At 44.8% G+C, this 14,729-nt stretch overlaps 1 protein-coding gene across 1 annotated transcript in view; it reads left to right on the top strand.

Annotated features, from left to right (window-relative positions):
• The window catches only part of rel (v-rel avian reticuloendotheliosis viral oncogene homolog), a 107,247-nt gene extending 104,107 nt beyond the window's left edge, over positions 1–3,140 (top strand). Inside the window, exons 10-11 of the mRNA XM_072507804.1 lie at positions 111–203; positions 791–3,140. Coding sequence (XP_072363905.1) covers positions 111–203; positions 791–1,659 — 962 coding nt within the window. The 3' untranslated portion in view covers positions 1,660–3,140. The remainder of the gene's footprint in view (positions 1–110; positions 204–790) is intronic.
• The last annotated feature ends 11,589 nt before the right edge of the window (positions 3,141–14,729 follow it).

Here is a 14,729-nt window from a genome sequence, read left to right as displayed (position 1 = left end):
TCAGATTAGGATGTCTGACCGTGTGGTCTTGCTGCCAGGCTCAGTTATGTCTGCTTGTTGGATAAAAGTTTTTCCAACTAGATCTTGACGTTTGGTTTTAAATGCCACAGATGTACAATGTACACAAAACAGACCAGACAAGATCACAGTTGGTGTACCTACTGCAAGAAGAGCCTACGCACTCTCAAAGGCCATTAAACAAGGTAGGAAAGAACTGCATGACAAACACGCACTCATCAGAGTGCACTCTATGGGCATTGTACCTAGGTTCAGAACAATCGTTACTGTAAAATGTGTTAACATTATGGATCTGCCCATTTTTTCTATAGTGTAGTGAAATCAATCTTATCTTGCTTCATAATAGCCCGTCAATAACTAAGTTACAGGTATTTTTTTATTTCAGGAAAAACCTTATTTAAATGAGAAATATTGTTGAAAAGATTCACTTCGAGTTGGTTATGGAGAACTTCAGAGCAGTGTTGCAATAGCGCAAGGGATTTTAGGATTGAGATTTGCACATTTAACTTTGTGTAGTATGCATTTAGTGTGATACATTATTATAACTTCCAGGTTTCAAATACGCATTTAGTTATAGTAAACATTTCAGACTGTCAGCTATTTGGGGTGTAATATACCTTTTTTATTTGTTTTTTAAACCAATGATTACTGAATGCATGATCAGTTATCCCTATCAACATAACTTGTTGACTCAAAGCATAAACCCTTTTTTAAAAAAAAAAGCTCTTCTCATTTGTCAGAGGATTCATTATTTTTGTTCCTTACTTCATAGAGCCCCAGGAGCCATATCTTGGACTACAGCATGCACAAGTAATGCCAAGTCAGCAGCATACCAAAAGTGTAGCAGCTATGAACCAGAATCATCAGATTTTTAATAGCACAGTTCTCAGAAATTCAAACCAGATTTTCACTTCTGGCCAACAAACATTCGTACCTACAACCACAACACCAGCTGCCCCTCCAAGCTGGCATCAGATACCTTCTTACAACACTCCGGATTTGCATCCACATGCTCCTGCAAATCATAATTCCTTGCCAGTGCTTAGTGATGATGTGCTGAAATGTTTGGAACCTCTTCCACAGAACTGTCCTGTAGATTCAGTGGGGTTTATACATGATATCAGAAACAATGGCATCGGAGCTCACTGCATTCAACAACCTGCTGTTTTGACCACTTCCAATACCATCGTAAATCAGAACCTGCATGGAAATATGCAGATACTTGCCAGTAATAGCATTGACCATAATGATGTAAATTTGATAGGTACAAACTGTGAACAAGCTGTATCCATTCCAGGTCAGTGGAAGCTATCAAATCAGCAACAAGCACCAACCATTCAAAGTGTTCAATTATCTCAAAATGCCTTGGGAAACACTGCTGCTATCAAAACTGCTCAAGCAAATGCACAACTGCCCACCGACATTCATTTAGATGGTGTCTTTGGACACCTGACCAATGACCTATCTTTTAATGGAGGCATGCAGATGACAGACAGCATGACAAATAATACCTTCAGTGTTGATGGATTTGAAAGTAATGATTGTATGAACCCAGTAGTTTCTGACCATGTAGATATGGATTTCATTACTGAATTTCAGAGCCAATCTGGAGATTTGAATGACTTCATTCAGACTCTTTGACAGTTAAAAAGGAAGTGAACACTTTGGGTGGAATCTTGTCCCCTTTAAAAATAGGGTCCCGACCCTGCACTTGGTGGCAACATGCCGGCTTGCGTGATATTCTGGGAGGAACCTCCTAATTGGCCACCTCCATGTCTGCTTTCCAGTTGAGGACATTGAGCAGGTTCCTGAAGTTGCAGGCCCAATCATAGGTCCTGCAGCCATGGAAGGATGGCTGCCCCGCTGGTGAAGGTGGGTGCTGCTGCTGAAGGGTGGGGACCACGAGGACTACCTTGAGGCGCCTTCTGAAGAGTTCCCCTCCAAGTCACACACCATCCTGACTTGGGAATATATCGCTGTTCCTGAGACAAAATCCTGAAATTTGTTCCCTATCACAACTGTGATGTAACTACATCACGTGGATTGAAGCAGTTCAAGGTGGCAGCTCCCCACCACCTTCTCAAGGGCAATAAATGCTAGGAAACTGTCACCCCATGAATGAATGAAAAGCAGCTTCAGTTTTATGTTTTAAAACCTCTGGCACAGAGCCTGACCCTTAATTTTCCCCGTGAGAGTTGATCACCTTGATGGCAGTCCCGTGCCAGCCACCTGGATCTTCACGGTGTCCCCAAACAACTAAAACATGATGTAGTTATTTATTCAAATTAGCGGCCTAATCCTGTCAGGTGGGTAACCGTGATGGACCCCCTCTGTCAAGCTTTCCCGGAAGTGGGAACACATTTGACCTGACACCCTGATATGTAAATTCCTTTCCAGCCAAGTGTCAAGCCCACCTCTGCAGGACCAAGAAGATTCCACCCATTCAGTGTGGATCGCTTCAAGAATTTAAGTTGCTCCTTTTAATTTCGGCTTGTTACAGATACATTAAAATGATGTCAAGAAATGAATTAATTACAAGTAGTGTCCAAAAGCAGTTAATACTATTTGTCAATCTCTCTGATCTTGCAACTCATATATTTAGTATAATCTGTGCAGCAAATACAGGAACTTCCTAGTTTCCCAAAATGTTACTATTTTACTCCGTTTGATTCACTTTTCTCATTTTATTATGGTATTTAAGTTCTCAATCCAAGCGGATGAATAGCCTAAAACTGGAATTTAGCTCAACTTGGTGAATTTTACATTATAAAGTTGTAAATTCATTGTTTTATATAAATAGGGGCATCCCTTATTGTTTGTAATGACTGTGTCAATCTAACTACTTAGCATATGAACTCTGTACGGTAAGTTCTCAATTTATAAATGTGTTTATCAGAGAATTTGAATGTGTAATTGTAATATTGCTTGCCATGAAGCTTATTGTGGTATGGGATACTTTTAAAAATGGCTACCATATCTGTACTATGAATATTTTTTTAAACTGTTTTTCTTAATGTTTTTCACTGTTTATATGCTACTTTAAAAAAAAAAAACATATAATTACTGTCATTAAGTTTAATTTTATTCCTTTGTATCTTTAAATAAAGTTAGTCTAGAATTCATCTGAATGTGTTTCCATTAATGAATGGTAGAGGGGTCTTCCGGTGGCATAATGTAGATTGAAAACTTGCACGAGGTGTCTCCTGCAGGGGAACTGGACGTTTTGTACTTTTTCTTGGCGCCACAGGTTGTTTATGCCTTGGAATCTTATGTTAGTTATAAGATTCTATAATCTTCTAGAATATTATAGAATATATTATAGAGTTCCCTCATTACTGAAATGACCAGAAAGAATAAGGATAAGAAAGCTTAGAGGAGAAACCCATGGACAGAGTCTGAAGCTTCTCGGGCTCCATGGCAATTAAGATGGCGGAGTCGGATTCTCTCGTTCTGACCATTCCACTAATGGCCAAAGTCCTCACCAATGTCTTAACAAGAGAATTTCAGAACCACCGATGAATCATGTCAGAGGAGCTTTGAAGATCAATTGCTAATGCTTTTGCTCCTATCGTGCGGCTCTGGGGAAAAACTTGAGACGGTCAAAGTCCAGGGAGCCATGATCAAGGGGATGGAGTGGTTTTATTGGCCCACAATGGCCCATAACGATCGCATTGTCTGCTGGAGTCCAATCTGACTTTTATAGCTGATACAAATAAATCATTCCGAGCCAAGTTGGAAAAACCTGGAAAACAGGTCCAGGAGGCAAAACATCAGGATTGTGGGTTTGCCAGAGGGGTTTGAAGGCCATATCCCCACTGAATACTTCTCAGACATGTTCTTTAAGATGGTGGGTGAGGGCAGATTTGTGTCCCTACCTGAATTGGAGCAGGCCCGTTGCTCACTTCGGCCAAAGCCTTGATCTGAAGATTCAACGTGTGCGGTGATTGTGAAATTTCAGTTATAATGAAAAGGAGAGCGTTCTGCGATGGGTAAAAGAGCACCGCAATTTTAAGTGGGAGGATCATTAGGTTGTATCAGGACATGGGCATGGGGTTGGTGGGGAAACAAAAGTCACGTTCAACAGAGTGAAGGCCACCCTGTGTAAAAGTGGAGGCAAGTTTGGGATGGTGTATCCAACTCGTCCTAGAGTAACATTTGAGGAAGGAGACTATTTTTCGATATGTCGGGTGATGTGGATGCTTTTGTTAAAAGGCAAGAGCTGCGTGCAGTGGTTTATGGTCCTGTCGACGGGTATTTGTAATGTTTGTATTTATTGTTCTTGTTTTTTTTTTACTTGTTCTTGTTAGGTGTTCTTTGTATTAATTTTTTTTTTAAAGGAAAAGAGGAAAGAAAATTTTTTTTGGCGTGACGTTTAGTCGCTGGTGGGGCGCCAAGTTAAATGGGATTTTGGAAGTCTTTTATTCTATTTATGTTTCTGTTTCTCAAGTGGGAGTCTGCCTGCTAACTAGGAAGATAGTTAACAGGAGTGGGCTCAGATGGTTCGCTGCAGCTCATTTTCTAAAAAAAAAAAAGAGGTTTGGTTTTTGTTAAATGAAAGTTTTAGGGAGGGTTTTGATTTGCCTTGCTCTTATTTGCTTTTGGGTGTGGTCACATTCAATGATGGTGCTGTTGCTTGGGGGGTGTGGGGGTGTTTAGTTTACTGATGGTATCTGTTGGTTTTTCTTTGTCCAGTCTTTGATTTGGTTTGGTGGCCATTGTGAGTGGATCGTTTTGCTTTATCTTTTCAGTGCCTCTTGGTTGATCTTGGGCAGCATGGTAGCATAGTGGTTAGCACGGTTGCTTTATAGCTCCAGGGTCCCAGGTTCGATTCCCGGCTTGGGTCACAGTCTGTGTGGAGTCTGCACGTTCCCCCCGTGTGTGCATAGGTTTCCTCCGGGTGCCCCGGTTTCCTCCCACAGTCCAAAAGATGGGCAGGTTAGGTGGATGGGCCATGCTAAATTGCCCTTAGTGTCCAAAAAGGTTATGGGGTGTTACTGGGTTACAGTGATAAAGGGGATAGAGTGGAGGCGTGGGGCTTAAGTAGGATGCTCTTTTCCAAGGGCCGGTGAAGACTCGATGGGCTGAATGGCCTCCTTCTGCACTGTAAATTCTATGTCTATGACTAAAATGCTTATTTCGACGAGAAATCTCTTTGTGGGAATGGCTGACTCTGGATTTGGGGGGGGATGTCTGTTTGGTCACCTGGAATATTAGAGATCTGAATGGCCCAGTGAAGAGGTAGAGGACATTTGCCCATCTCAGAATTTAAAATCCGATGTGGTTCTTTTTTTTTTTTGCAGGACCCACTTGCGGGTCAGGGATCAGACCAGACTGCGCAAGAGGTGGGCGGAGCAGTTGTTCATTCTGGTTTTGATGGCAGGGTCAGGGGTATAGCAATTTTAATCAACAAAGAGTTCAGTTTTTCTCCATTACGATTATAGCCAACCCCAATCGGCGATACGTTATTGTTTGTGGCTCCGTCCTGAACATCCTGGTTGTAATGGGCAACCCCAACTGGGATGATACGATTTTCATTAACTCCCTGCTGGCCTCCCTTCCTAATCTCAACTCATCTTATTTTGGATGGGGACCTGAACTGTGTTTTGAACACTAGATTGGATCGTTCCAAACCTAAATCACTTGCTCCACCTGGAGTCTTTTGTGAGGCGGATGGGGCGGGGGTGGGGGGGGGGGGGGGGGGGGGGGATGTTTGGCACTTTCAGCGCCTAAACGATGGAGACTTCTCGTTTTTTCACATGTACATCATGCATTTCTGCGTATTGATGTTTTGTTTTGGATAGGGTTCTCCTCCTATGGGGGTGGCGGCTGAGTACTCAGCAATTGTTATTTTGCACCTTGCTCTGCACTTTATTGATTTGTTGCTAGCGTCTGGCCCCACTCTGGCTGTTGGGCACTATTGGCGCGATTTAACGGAAAGGTTTCTGAGTTCATTTGTGGCCGGTTTTTCAGGCAGTTTCCACCGGCTCTGCCGGTGAGTTCCCCACACTTAGGGTGCAATCTTCCCAAAAGGGAACAAAGTCCCGAGTGAATACCTTTAACAGCGTGTTTCCTGGTACTCGCTGTACCGAGAAACACATGGCTATTCAACGCGACTCACTTTTTGAATAAGGACCCTGAACGGGGAACATGTGGAAGAGGCTGCACATACCCCCGTTATTTACAATGGGGAATTCTGCCCGTGGAACTCCTTGTTATAGTGAGAGATCGGGACACCATTTATAAATGACGTCCCGATCTCTGAGGCCCCGAGAAGAATCTCTCTCCCCCCCCCCCCCCCCGAATGCAACATGGGAAGGTTCACCGGACCCCTCCCACCCCTAACACCCACGGCGGGCAACCTCCGACCCAATTGCACAAAATGCTAGCTTGGCAATGCCAGGCTGGCACCCAGGTGGCACTAGCCATGCTAGGGCACCACTCTGCCCAAAGGTTATGCAGCTGGGAGCCTCCGATCTCCTTGGAGACCCCCACGAGTGCGCTTTCCTCGGTTCCCCGTTTGTGGGGACCAGTACCAAACAGCACTTGCCCAAGGTCCCCAAGGTGAAGGGATTGAATCCCAAAGGAATCTGCACATTAAAGTCAGGCTCACTGCCAAGGTAGCACAGTGATTAGCACTGTTGCTTCACAGCACCAGGACTCGGGTTCGATTCCCCGCTGGGTCACTGTCTGTGCGGAGTCTGCACGTTCTCCCCGTGTCTGCGTGGGTTTCCTCAGGGTGCTCCGGTTTCCTCCCACAGTCCAAAGATGTGCAGGTTAGGTAATTTGGACATTCTGAATTCTCCCTCTGTGTATCCGAACAGGCGCCGGAAGGTGGCGACTAGGGGATTTTCACAGTAACTTCATTGCAGTCTTAATGTAAGCCTGCTTGTGACAATAAAGATTATTATATAATATGCAGATTTGCTAAAATGTTATCCTGCCCATTGTGGACGGGATTCCCCTTGCAACATCTCGCGAGTTGAATCTCAGGAGATGTTGCGACTCGGGTACATCCTGAGAGCTGGGCCTCCTGGATTTCACCAGCCATGCTGCACCATGGCGAGCTGCTTTTCTGGCGCAACGTGGCTGGAGGATCGTGCCCTTAGTTACTTTTTTGGGCCCTGGGAAGTTTCTCACTGGTTTAGCCCACACTTTTGAGTTCAGCTTCCCAGTGCTGAGATCGGGACGCCATTTTGAAAGGGTGCCCCAATCTCTGTGAGCTTGTGGGTCCCTCACACTCCCCATCCCTGGGCAATGTCACCCCCCCCCCCCCCTTTCAGGACCCCCAATCCAGGACCTCCACCCGTCACCCCCCCCCCCCCCCCAACCTCCCAGAGGCCCCTACTTACCTGCCATGGCCCCCCTCTGCCTTGGCAGTGCCACCCTGCCTCTTGAGTATCCTTGCACTGCCACCCTGAATTGGGGCATTAGGCAAGCTCACTTTCTCCTGTTCGCCCTGGCAATAGCACCGGTCTCTATAGTGCTGAGGTCCTTGAGTCGGTGCAATGATATTTGTCGGGGTGGGGTGGAGCATCAGGTGTCTCTACGCGGATGACCTACTTCTTTATATTATGGACCGAGCCACCTCTATAGATGGCTTAGTGAAGTTGCTTAACGCCTTCTGCTCCTTTGCGGAGTATAAATTGAACTTGGGCAAGAGTGAACGTTTCCCAGTTAATCTCCGTGAGGGTAGCCCAATTGAGGACGTTTGCCTTTCCAAGACATGTTTTCGCTATCTGGGGATCCGGGTGGCCCATTACCGGGCCTCACTACGTAAGTTGAATTACACCAGTCTGGTTAATAGCATTAAAACAGATTTGCAGAGGGCGGCATGGTGGCCCAGTGGTTAGCACTGCTGCCTCACGGCACCGAGGACCCGGGTTCGATCTCAGCCCCAGGTCACTGTCCATGTGGAGTTTGCACATTCACCCTGTGCCTGCTTGGGTTTCACCCCTACAACCCAAAAGATGTGGAGGGTAGGTGGATTGGCCAAGCTAAATTGCCCCTTTAATTGGCAAAAAATAATTGGGTACTCAATTTATTTAAAAAAACCAAATTTGCAGAGGTGGAGTAGCCTTCCTCTATTCTTGGCGGGTAGGGTTCAGACTATTTAAATTAATGTGCTCCTGAGGTTTTGTTTTTCTTTGTGTCTTCCCATTTTTAATGTTTTCCCATTTTCCCAAGTCCTTCTTTATCAAAGTCAATAAAAGGATATCCTCTCTTTTTTTTAATCTGAGTGGGTAAGAATCCACAGTGTTCTGCTACAAAGTGGGGTTTGACCTCATTTATTGTTGTATTACTGGGCTGCTAACGTTCAAAAAATACTTGTGGGTTAGTGATCCCGAATTTTTCCATCATTAAATGTTTTATCCTTCATTAAATGTTTTTAAGATAAAGATAGTTTTTTGAAGAATAAAGGGATTAAGGGTTATGGTGTTCGGGCCGGAAAGTGGAGCTGAGTCCACAAAAGATTAGCCATGATCTCATTGAATGGTTGAGCAGGCTCGACGGGTCAGATGGCCTACTCCTGCTCCTAGTTCTTATGTTCTTATGAATCTATTTGGGGCCAAATGGAGGCTCGTTCCTGCTTTACTTCTACTTTTCTTGCCATAATCACCACACCATTGCCTTTTTCTCCTGCCAGCGTGGTGTCCTCAGGATAAGCTCCTTTCCCTCTCTTCACCAGCCTCTATTGCAATAATCGCCTTTTCCTGCAGTCTGGTTGGACCCAACATTTAAATCTTGGGAAGTGAAGGACCTGGAGCGGTTTGGGGACTTGTTCATGAAGGGAAGGTTTGCCAGTTTTAGGCAGGTAGCTGCCCAACTCCAGCCTGTTTTGGTATTTCAAGTTCATGATTTTTAGTGTAAGGCTTTTCCTTCCTTTCCTCTGGCGCCACCTTCTTCCTTGACGAGGAGGATTCTGTCCCTAGCTCGGCCTGGCAAAGGGTCTATTTCGGATCTATATGGCCATATTCTTTCTTTGGATCTACTCCGTTAAGCGGTGTGAGGGTGAAATGGGAAAGTGAGTTCGGCCCCATTCTTACTGATGGGCTTTGGAGCGAGGCCCTTCATGGGGTTAACTCCACATATTATCATAGCGGCACAGTAGGTAGCACTGCTGCCTCATGGAGCCGAGGACCTGGGTTCGATCCCAGCCCCTGGTCACTGTTCATGTGGAGTTGGCACACTCTCCCCGTGTCTGCATGGGTCTCACCCCCACAACCAAAAGATGTGCAGGGTAGGTGAATTGGGTACTTGGGGAGTTTCCACATCATCATGTGCCCGACTGAGCCGGATTCAATTAAAGGGCATTCACAGGACGTGCTTGACTAGGGCAAGGATGAGTGTTTCCCCCCCCCCAACCCCCACCCCCTCCAAATGTAGAGAATTGCTGTTCTCTTGGTTTGTCTAGCCAAATGCACATGTTCTGGTCCTGCCCAAAAACTTGTTGGCTTCTGGGCTTCATTCTTTAGCACCATGTGTTGGAGGTACACCATGTGGATTTAGATCTGTGTCCGCTGATATTTGATGTGTCGGATTCGCTGATGATTCAGTCTGTGGTAGAGACTGATGTTGTTGCCTTCGCCTCACTGGATAGCCTAGAGGTGAAAGTTGCTTGGTTGAAGGTCTCCTACTCTGCCCAGTGTCTCTATTTTGTCAGATGACTTGATATCATTTCTGCATTTGGAAAAGGTCAAATTCACCATCTGAGCGTCGATGGAGAGGTTCTATCCAAGATGGCAGTCATTTGAAGGAGTTAATCACCATCTGTTGTTCATGGATTTAGGTTAGGTTTATATTTAAGTCAATTATGGGGTGCGGGGTTATTTTACCTTTATATTTGATTGTGGCTTTTTTTTCTCTTGTATTTTGTTCTGTTGTATCACCGTGAAAATTTTTAATAAACATTAAATACAAATTAATGGCAGAGGATGACCCATTAAATGCAGAGTCTGGTGGGGTAGAAGGGGAATCCTATTCTGGTTCTAGCATAAAGGTGGGAGCAGAGGTGCGGGAAATGGAACAGACACAGATGAAGGTCCCATCGATGACGTGCGTGGTTGATGTTGAAGTTGTTGGAATAGATGTGCGAAGATGGAAAATAGATGAACAGAGCTCCCGGGAAGTGGGGCACGAGGAAGTGTGGTGTGAACAAATATCAATGCAGCAGGAACAGGCCCTTCGGCCCTCCAAGCCTGCGCCGATCACTCGTCCTATCTAGACCAACCGCCTGTATCCGTCTATACCCTGTCTGTTCATCTGCCTATCCAGATAGATCTTAAGGTCACTAACGTATCTGCCTCAACCACCTCACCAGGCAGTGCATTCCAGGCCACCACCACCCTCTGTGTGTAAAATAAATAAATAAAATAACTTCCTCAGCACATCTTCACTGAACCTACCCCCCCTGAACTTGAACATGTGCCCCCTTGTAATTTTCAATTCCGCCCTGGGAAAAAGCCTCCAACTGTTCACCCAATCTATACCCCTAATAATTTCATAAACGTCTATCAGGTCGCCCCTCAGCCTCCATTGCCACTTTTAAGGATCTGTGGAGCTGCACGCCCAGATCTCTCTGCCTCTATGCTCCTGATGGTTCTGCCATTTATTTTCTAGCTCCCACCTGAATTGGATCTACCAAAATGCATCACCCCGCATTTGCCCGGGTTAAATTCCATCTACTATTTCTCTGCCCAATTTTGCAGCCTATCAGTATCCTGTTGTAGTCTCTGACAATCTTCATCACTGTCCGCAACTCCTGAAATCTTAGTATCATCCGCAAGCTTGCTAATCAGACCCGCTATGTTTTCTTCCAAGTCATTTATATATATTACAAAGAGCAGAGGTCCCAGTATTGATCCCTGCGGAACACCACTAGTTATAGACCTCCATTCAGGAAAAACACCCTTCCACTGCTACCCTCTGTCTTCTATGGCCAAGCCAGTTCTGGATCCATCCAGCTAGTTCACCCCTGATCCCATGTGATTTTGCACCAGCCTGCCATGAGGGACCTTATCAAATGCTTTACTGAAGTCCATGTAGACAACATCCATGGCCCTTCCCTCGTCAATCATTTTTGTCACCTCCTCAAAAAACTCATTAAATTAGTAAGACATGACCTCTCTCGTACAACACCATGCCGTCTGTCGCTAATAAGACCATTCACTTCCAAATGTGCATAGATCCTATCGGAGAATCTTTTCCAACAATTTCACTATCACTGACGTCAAGCTGACTGCCTATAATTACTCGGTTATCCTTGCAATCCTTCTTAAATAACGGTACAACATTGGCTATCCTCCAATCCTCTGGGATCTCACCTGTGGCCGACGAGGATACAAAGATTTCTGTTCGAGGTCCAGCGATTTCCACTCTTGTCTCTCTCAGTAATCTGGGAAAGATGCTTTTTGGCCCAGGGTATTTGTCTACCTTAATGCTTTTCAACACACCTAACACTTCCTCCCTCGTAATAACGACCTGTTCTAAAGTGTTTACACATCCCTCTGAGACACCACCAATCAACATGTCCCTCTCCTTTGTGAATACCGATGCAAAATACTCATTAAGAATCTCACCTACTTCCTTTGGTTCTACACATAATTTCCCTCCTTTGTCCTTGAGTGGACCAACCCTTTCTCTAGCTACCATCTTGTTTCTAATATATGTATAAAATGTCTTGGGATTCTCCTTAATCGTGTTTGCCAAGGACATTTTGTGACCCTTTTTGCCTTCCTAATTCCCTGCTTGAGCTCTTTTCTATTTTCCAGGTATTCTTCAAGTGCTTCATCTGTTTTTAGTTGCCTGTACCTCACATATGAATTTTTTTTTTCTTTTTGACTAAAACTCGCAATGTCCCTTGTCATCCATTGTTCCTGAATCCTGCCTTTCCTGTTGCCGGCACATACCTGCATTCCCATCAACTGCTCTTTAAAAGACTCCCACATGCCAAAAGTGGATTTGCCCTCAAACAGCCTCTCCCAAACAACAGCCTCCAAATCCTGCCTAATCAAGTTGTAGTTAGCTTTCCCCAATTTAGCACCTTCCCGAGGACAACACTCATTCTTTTCCATGAGTATCTGAAAGCTTATGGAATTGTGGTCACTGGTCACCACATATTCCCCCATTGCAACTTTGATGACCTAACCGGGCTCGTTCCCTAGTACTAGGCCCAATATAGCCCCCTCTCTAGTCAGACTATCCACATATTGTTCCAAAAATCCTTCTTGGGCACACTTAAATTCCTCACCATCCAGACCCCTAGCCCTAAGGGATTTCCAATCAATATGCGGAAAATTAAAGTATCCCACTACAGCAACCCTATTATTTCTACATCTATACAGAATCTGCTTACATTTCTGCTCTTCAAAGTCCCGTTGAGAGGCCTGTAGTACACCCCCATCATAGTGACTGCCCCTTCCTGTTTCTGAGCTCCACCTACAGTGCCTCGTTATTTGATTCTTCCATGGTGTCTTCCCTCAATACCTGCCCCCTCTAAGGTCAGACTTTCAGGAACTGGAGAAGTTAAAAAGCTAGAGCTCAAAGATAGTGGAGAGCTTTTTCCCTGACTTCCATTTTACTAAGTTTACCCTTTATCAGTAGAGTAATGGAGCCATTACGGCACAGGAGGCTTTTCGGCTCTTCCAAGTCCATGCTAGCTGGCCAGTAGCATTGTGGATAGCACAATTGCTTCACAGCTCCAGGGTCCCAGGTTCGATTCCGGCTTGGGTCACTGTCTGTGCGGAGTCTGCACATCCTCCGTGTGTGTGCGTGGGTTTCCTCCGGGTGCTCCGGTTTCCTCCCAGTCCAAAGATGTGCAGGTTAGGTTGATATTGGTGTCCAAAATTGCCCTTAGTGTTGGGTGGGGTTACTGGGTTATGGGGATAGGGTGGAGGTGTTGACCTTGGGTAGGGTGCTCTTTCCAAGACCCGGTGCAGACTCGATGGGCCAAATGGCCTCCTTCTGCACTGTAAATTCAATGATAAGCTCACTAAAGAACAATCCAATCTAATTACCCTGCTCTATCCCAATCGCCCTGCAAGATTATTTCCCTCGTGCCTATCTAATTTCCAGTTGAAATCAATGATCATCTCTGCTTCCACTACACTCATGGGCAGTGTGACCCAGATCATATATAGTGCAGCCAGAGCTAAACAAAAACCATCCACCATCTACATGCAGTGTGATGGATTAGTCCCCACTTACTTGGATGAGTACAGTTCCAACACCATTCGAGCAGGTCAAGACCATCCAGAACAAAGTAGCCCACTTGATCATTGCCCCACCCAACATCTTAAACATTTACTTCCTCCAACAGCTGTGCTCATCATGGCTACAGCACCATCTACAAGATGCAGCACAGCAATTTGACAAGGCTTCTCCAATAGCACATCCCAGACCTGCAGTTTCTACGAGCGAGACAAGAATAGTGAACGCATGGGAACACCTACAAATTGCCTCCATGTCACACACCATCCTGACTTGGAAATATAGGGCGCGATCCAATGGCTATGCTGCTCTGAATGTCAGCTCGCAGTGGGGCAGTGTGGTCGATAAAAGCAGAGAGACCCCGCTCCCACGATCTACTCGGCTCGCAACGCCTTTCGAGATCGCATTCGGGGACCCATAGTGAGTTTTAGTTAAGCTGGGTGGTCACTTTGAGGATCTCAAGAGATTGGGGCACCATTTAAAAATGGCTCAGCTCGCCAGAACTCCCCAGTGTACAAAAAGGGGCTAAGTGTAGCCTTGGGCCCTGTGTTCCCCGCTGAGGCCCTTATACAACGCGAGTTGTGTTGTTAAGCCATGTGTTTCTTGGCACTGCGATCCCAATTAGTTGAATCGAGTCCGTAATTATAATTGCTTCATCATCATTGGGTCAAAATCTTAAAACTCCCCTATCTAACATCACCTTCACCAGATGGACTACAGTGGTTCAAGAATGTGGTTTACCAACACCTGTTGAGGGACAATTAGGAATGGAAAACCAAGTTGATCGAGCCAGCAACACTCATATCCATGAACAAATAAAAAAATTAGAGATAATTAATGAAAAATAATATTAATTATATTTGATTATTAAATGTTTAATTATTGAAATCAAGATACAAAATATCTCAAAGCTGATCATTTCTGTAGAAAATATATTCTGTGGAGACAATTTAAAAAAAAATCAAACTGTTTAATTCAGCAACAGAACATAGCCAAGTTACAAATCCAGTGTGGATTTAGCTAGCTTTTTGCTTAGCTGAACTGAATTTTTCCACTGTAAATCAGTGTAAGGAATGTAAACATAAACAGACCAGTAATGTTAATTCATGGCACAACATTAATCCCGATGTCTTCATTCACACACAGTGGAGATGGGAGACATGTATAAACTTGAGAGTGTGGCATTATAAATACGGGGTAATATATTGGCATGATTGAGAATTGGTTAGCAGACAGGAAACAGAGTAGGGATAAATGGGTCCTTTTTAGAATGGCAGACAGTGACTAATGGAGCACTGTAGGGATTGGTGCTTGGGCCCCAGCTACTCAAGATATATCAATGATTTGGATGAGGAAATCAAATGTCATATTTCCAAGTTTGCTGACCACGCAAAACCAGGAGGGAATGGTGAGGAGGATGTTAAGAGGCTTCAAGGCGATTAAGACAAGTTGAGTGAGTAGGCAAATGCATAGCAGATGCAGCATAACGTGGATAAGTGTGAAGT

The sequence above is a fragment of the Scyliorhinus torazame genome, chromosome 1, assembly GCF_047496885.1.
Source record: "Scyliorhinus torazame isolate Kashiwa2021f chromosome 1, sScyTor2.1, whole genome shotgun sequence".
In the NCBI taxonomy this organism is placed as follows: Eukaryota; Metazoa; Chordata; class Chondrichthyes; order Carcharhiniformes; family Scyliorhinidae; genus Scyliorhinus; species Scyliorhinus torazame.
The sequence above is the reverse complement of the archived record's forward strand: the minus strand, read 5'-3'. Positions and strand labels throughout refer to the sequence as shown.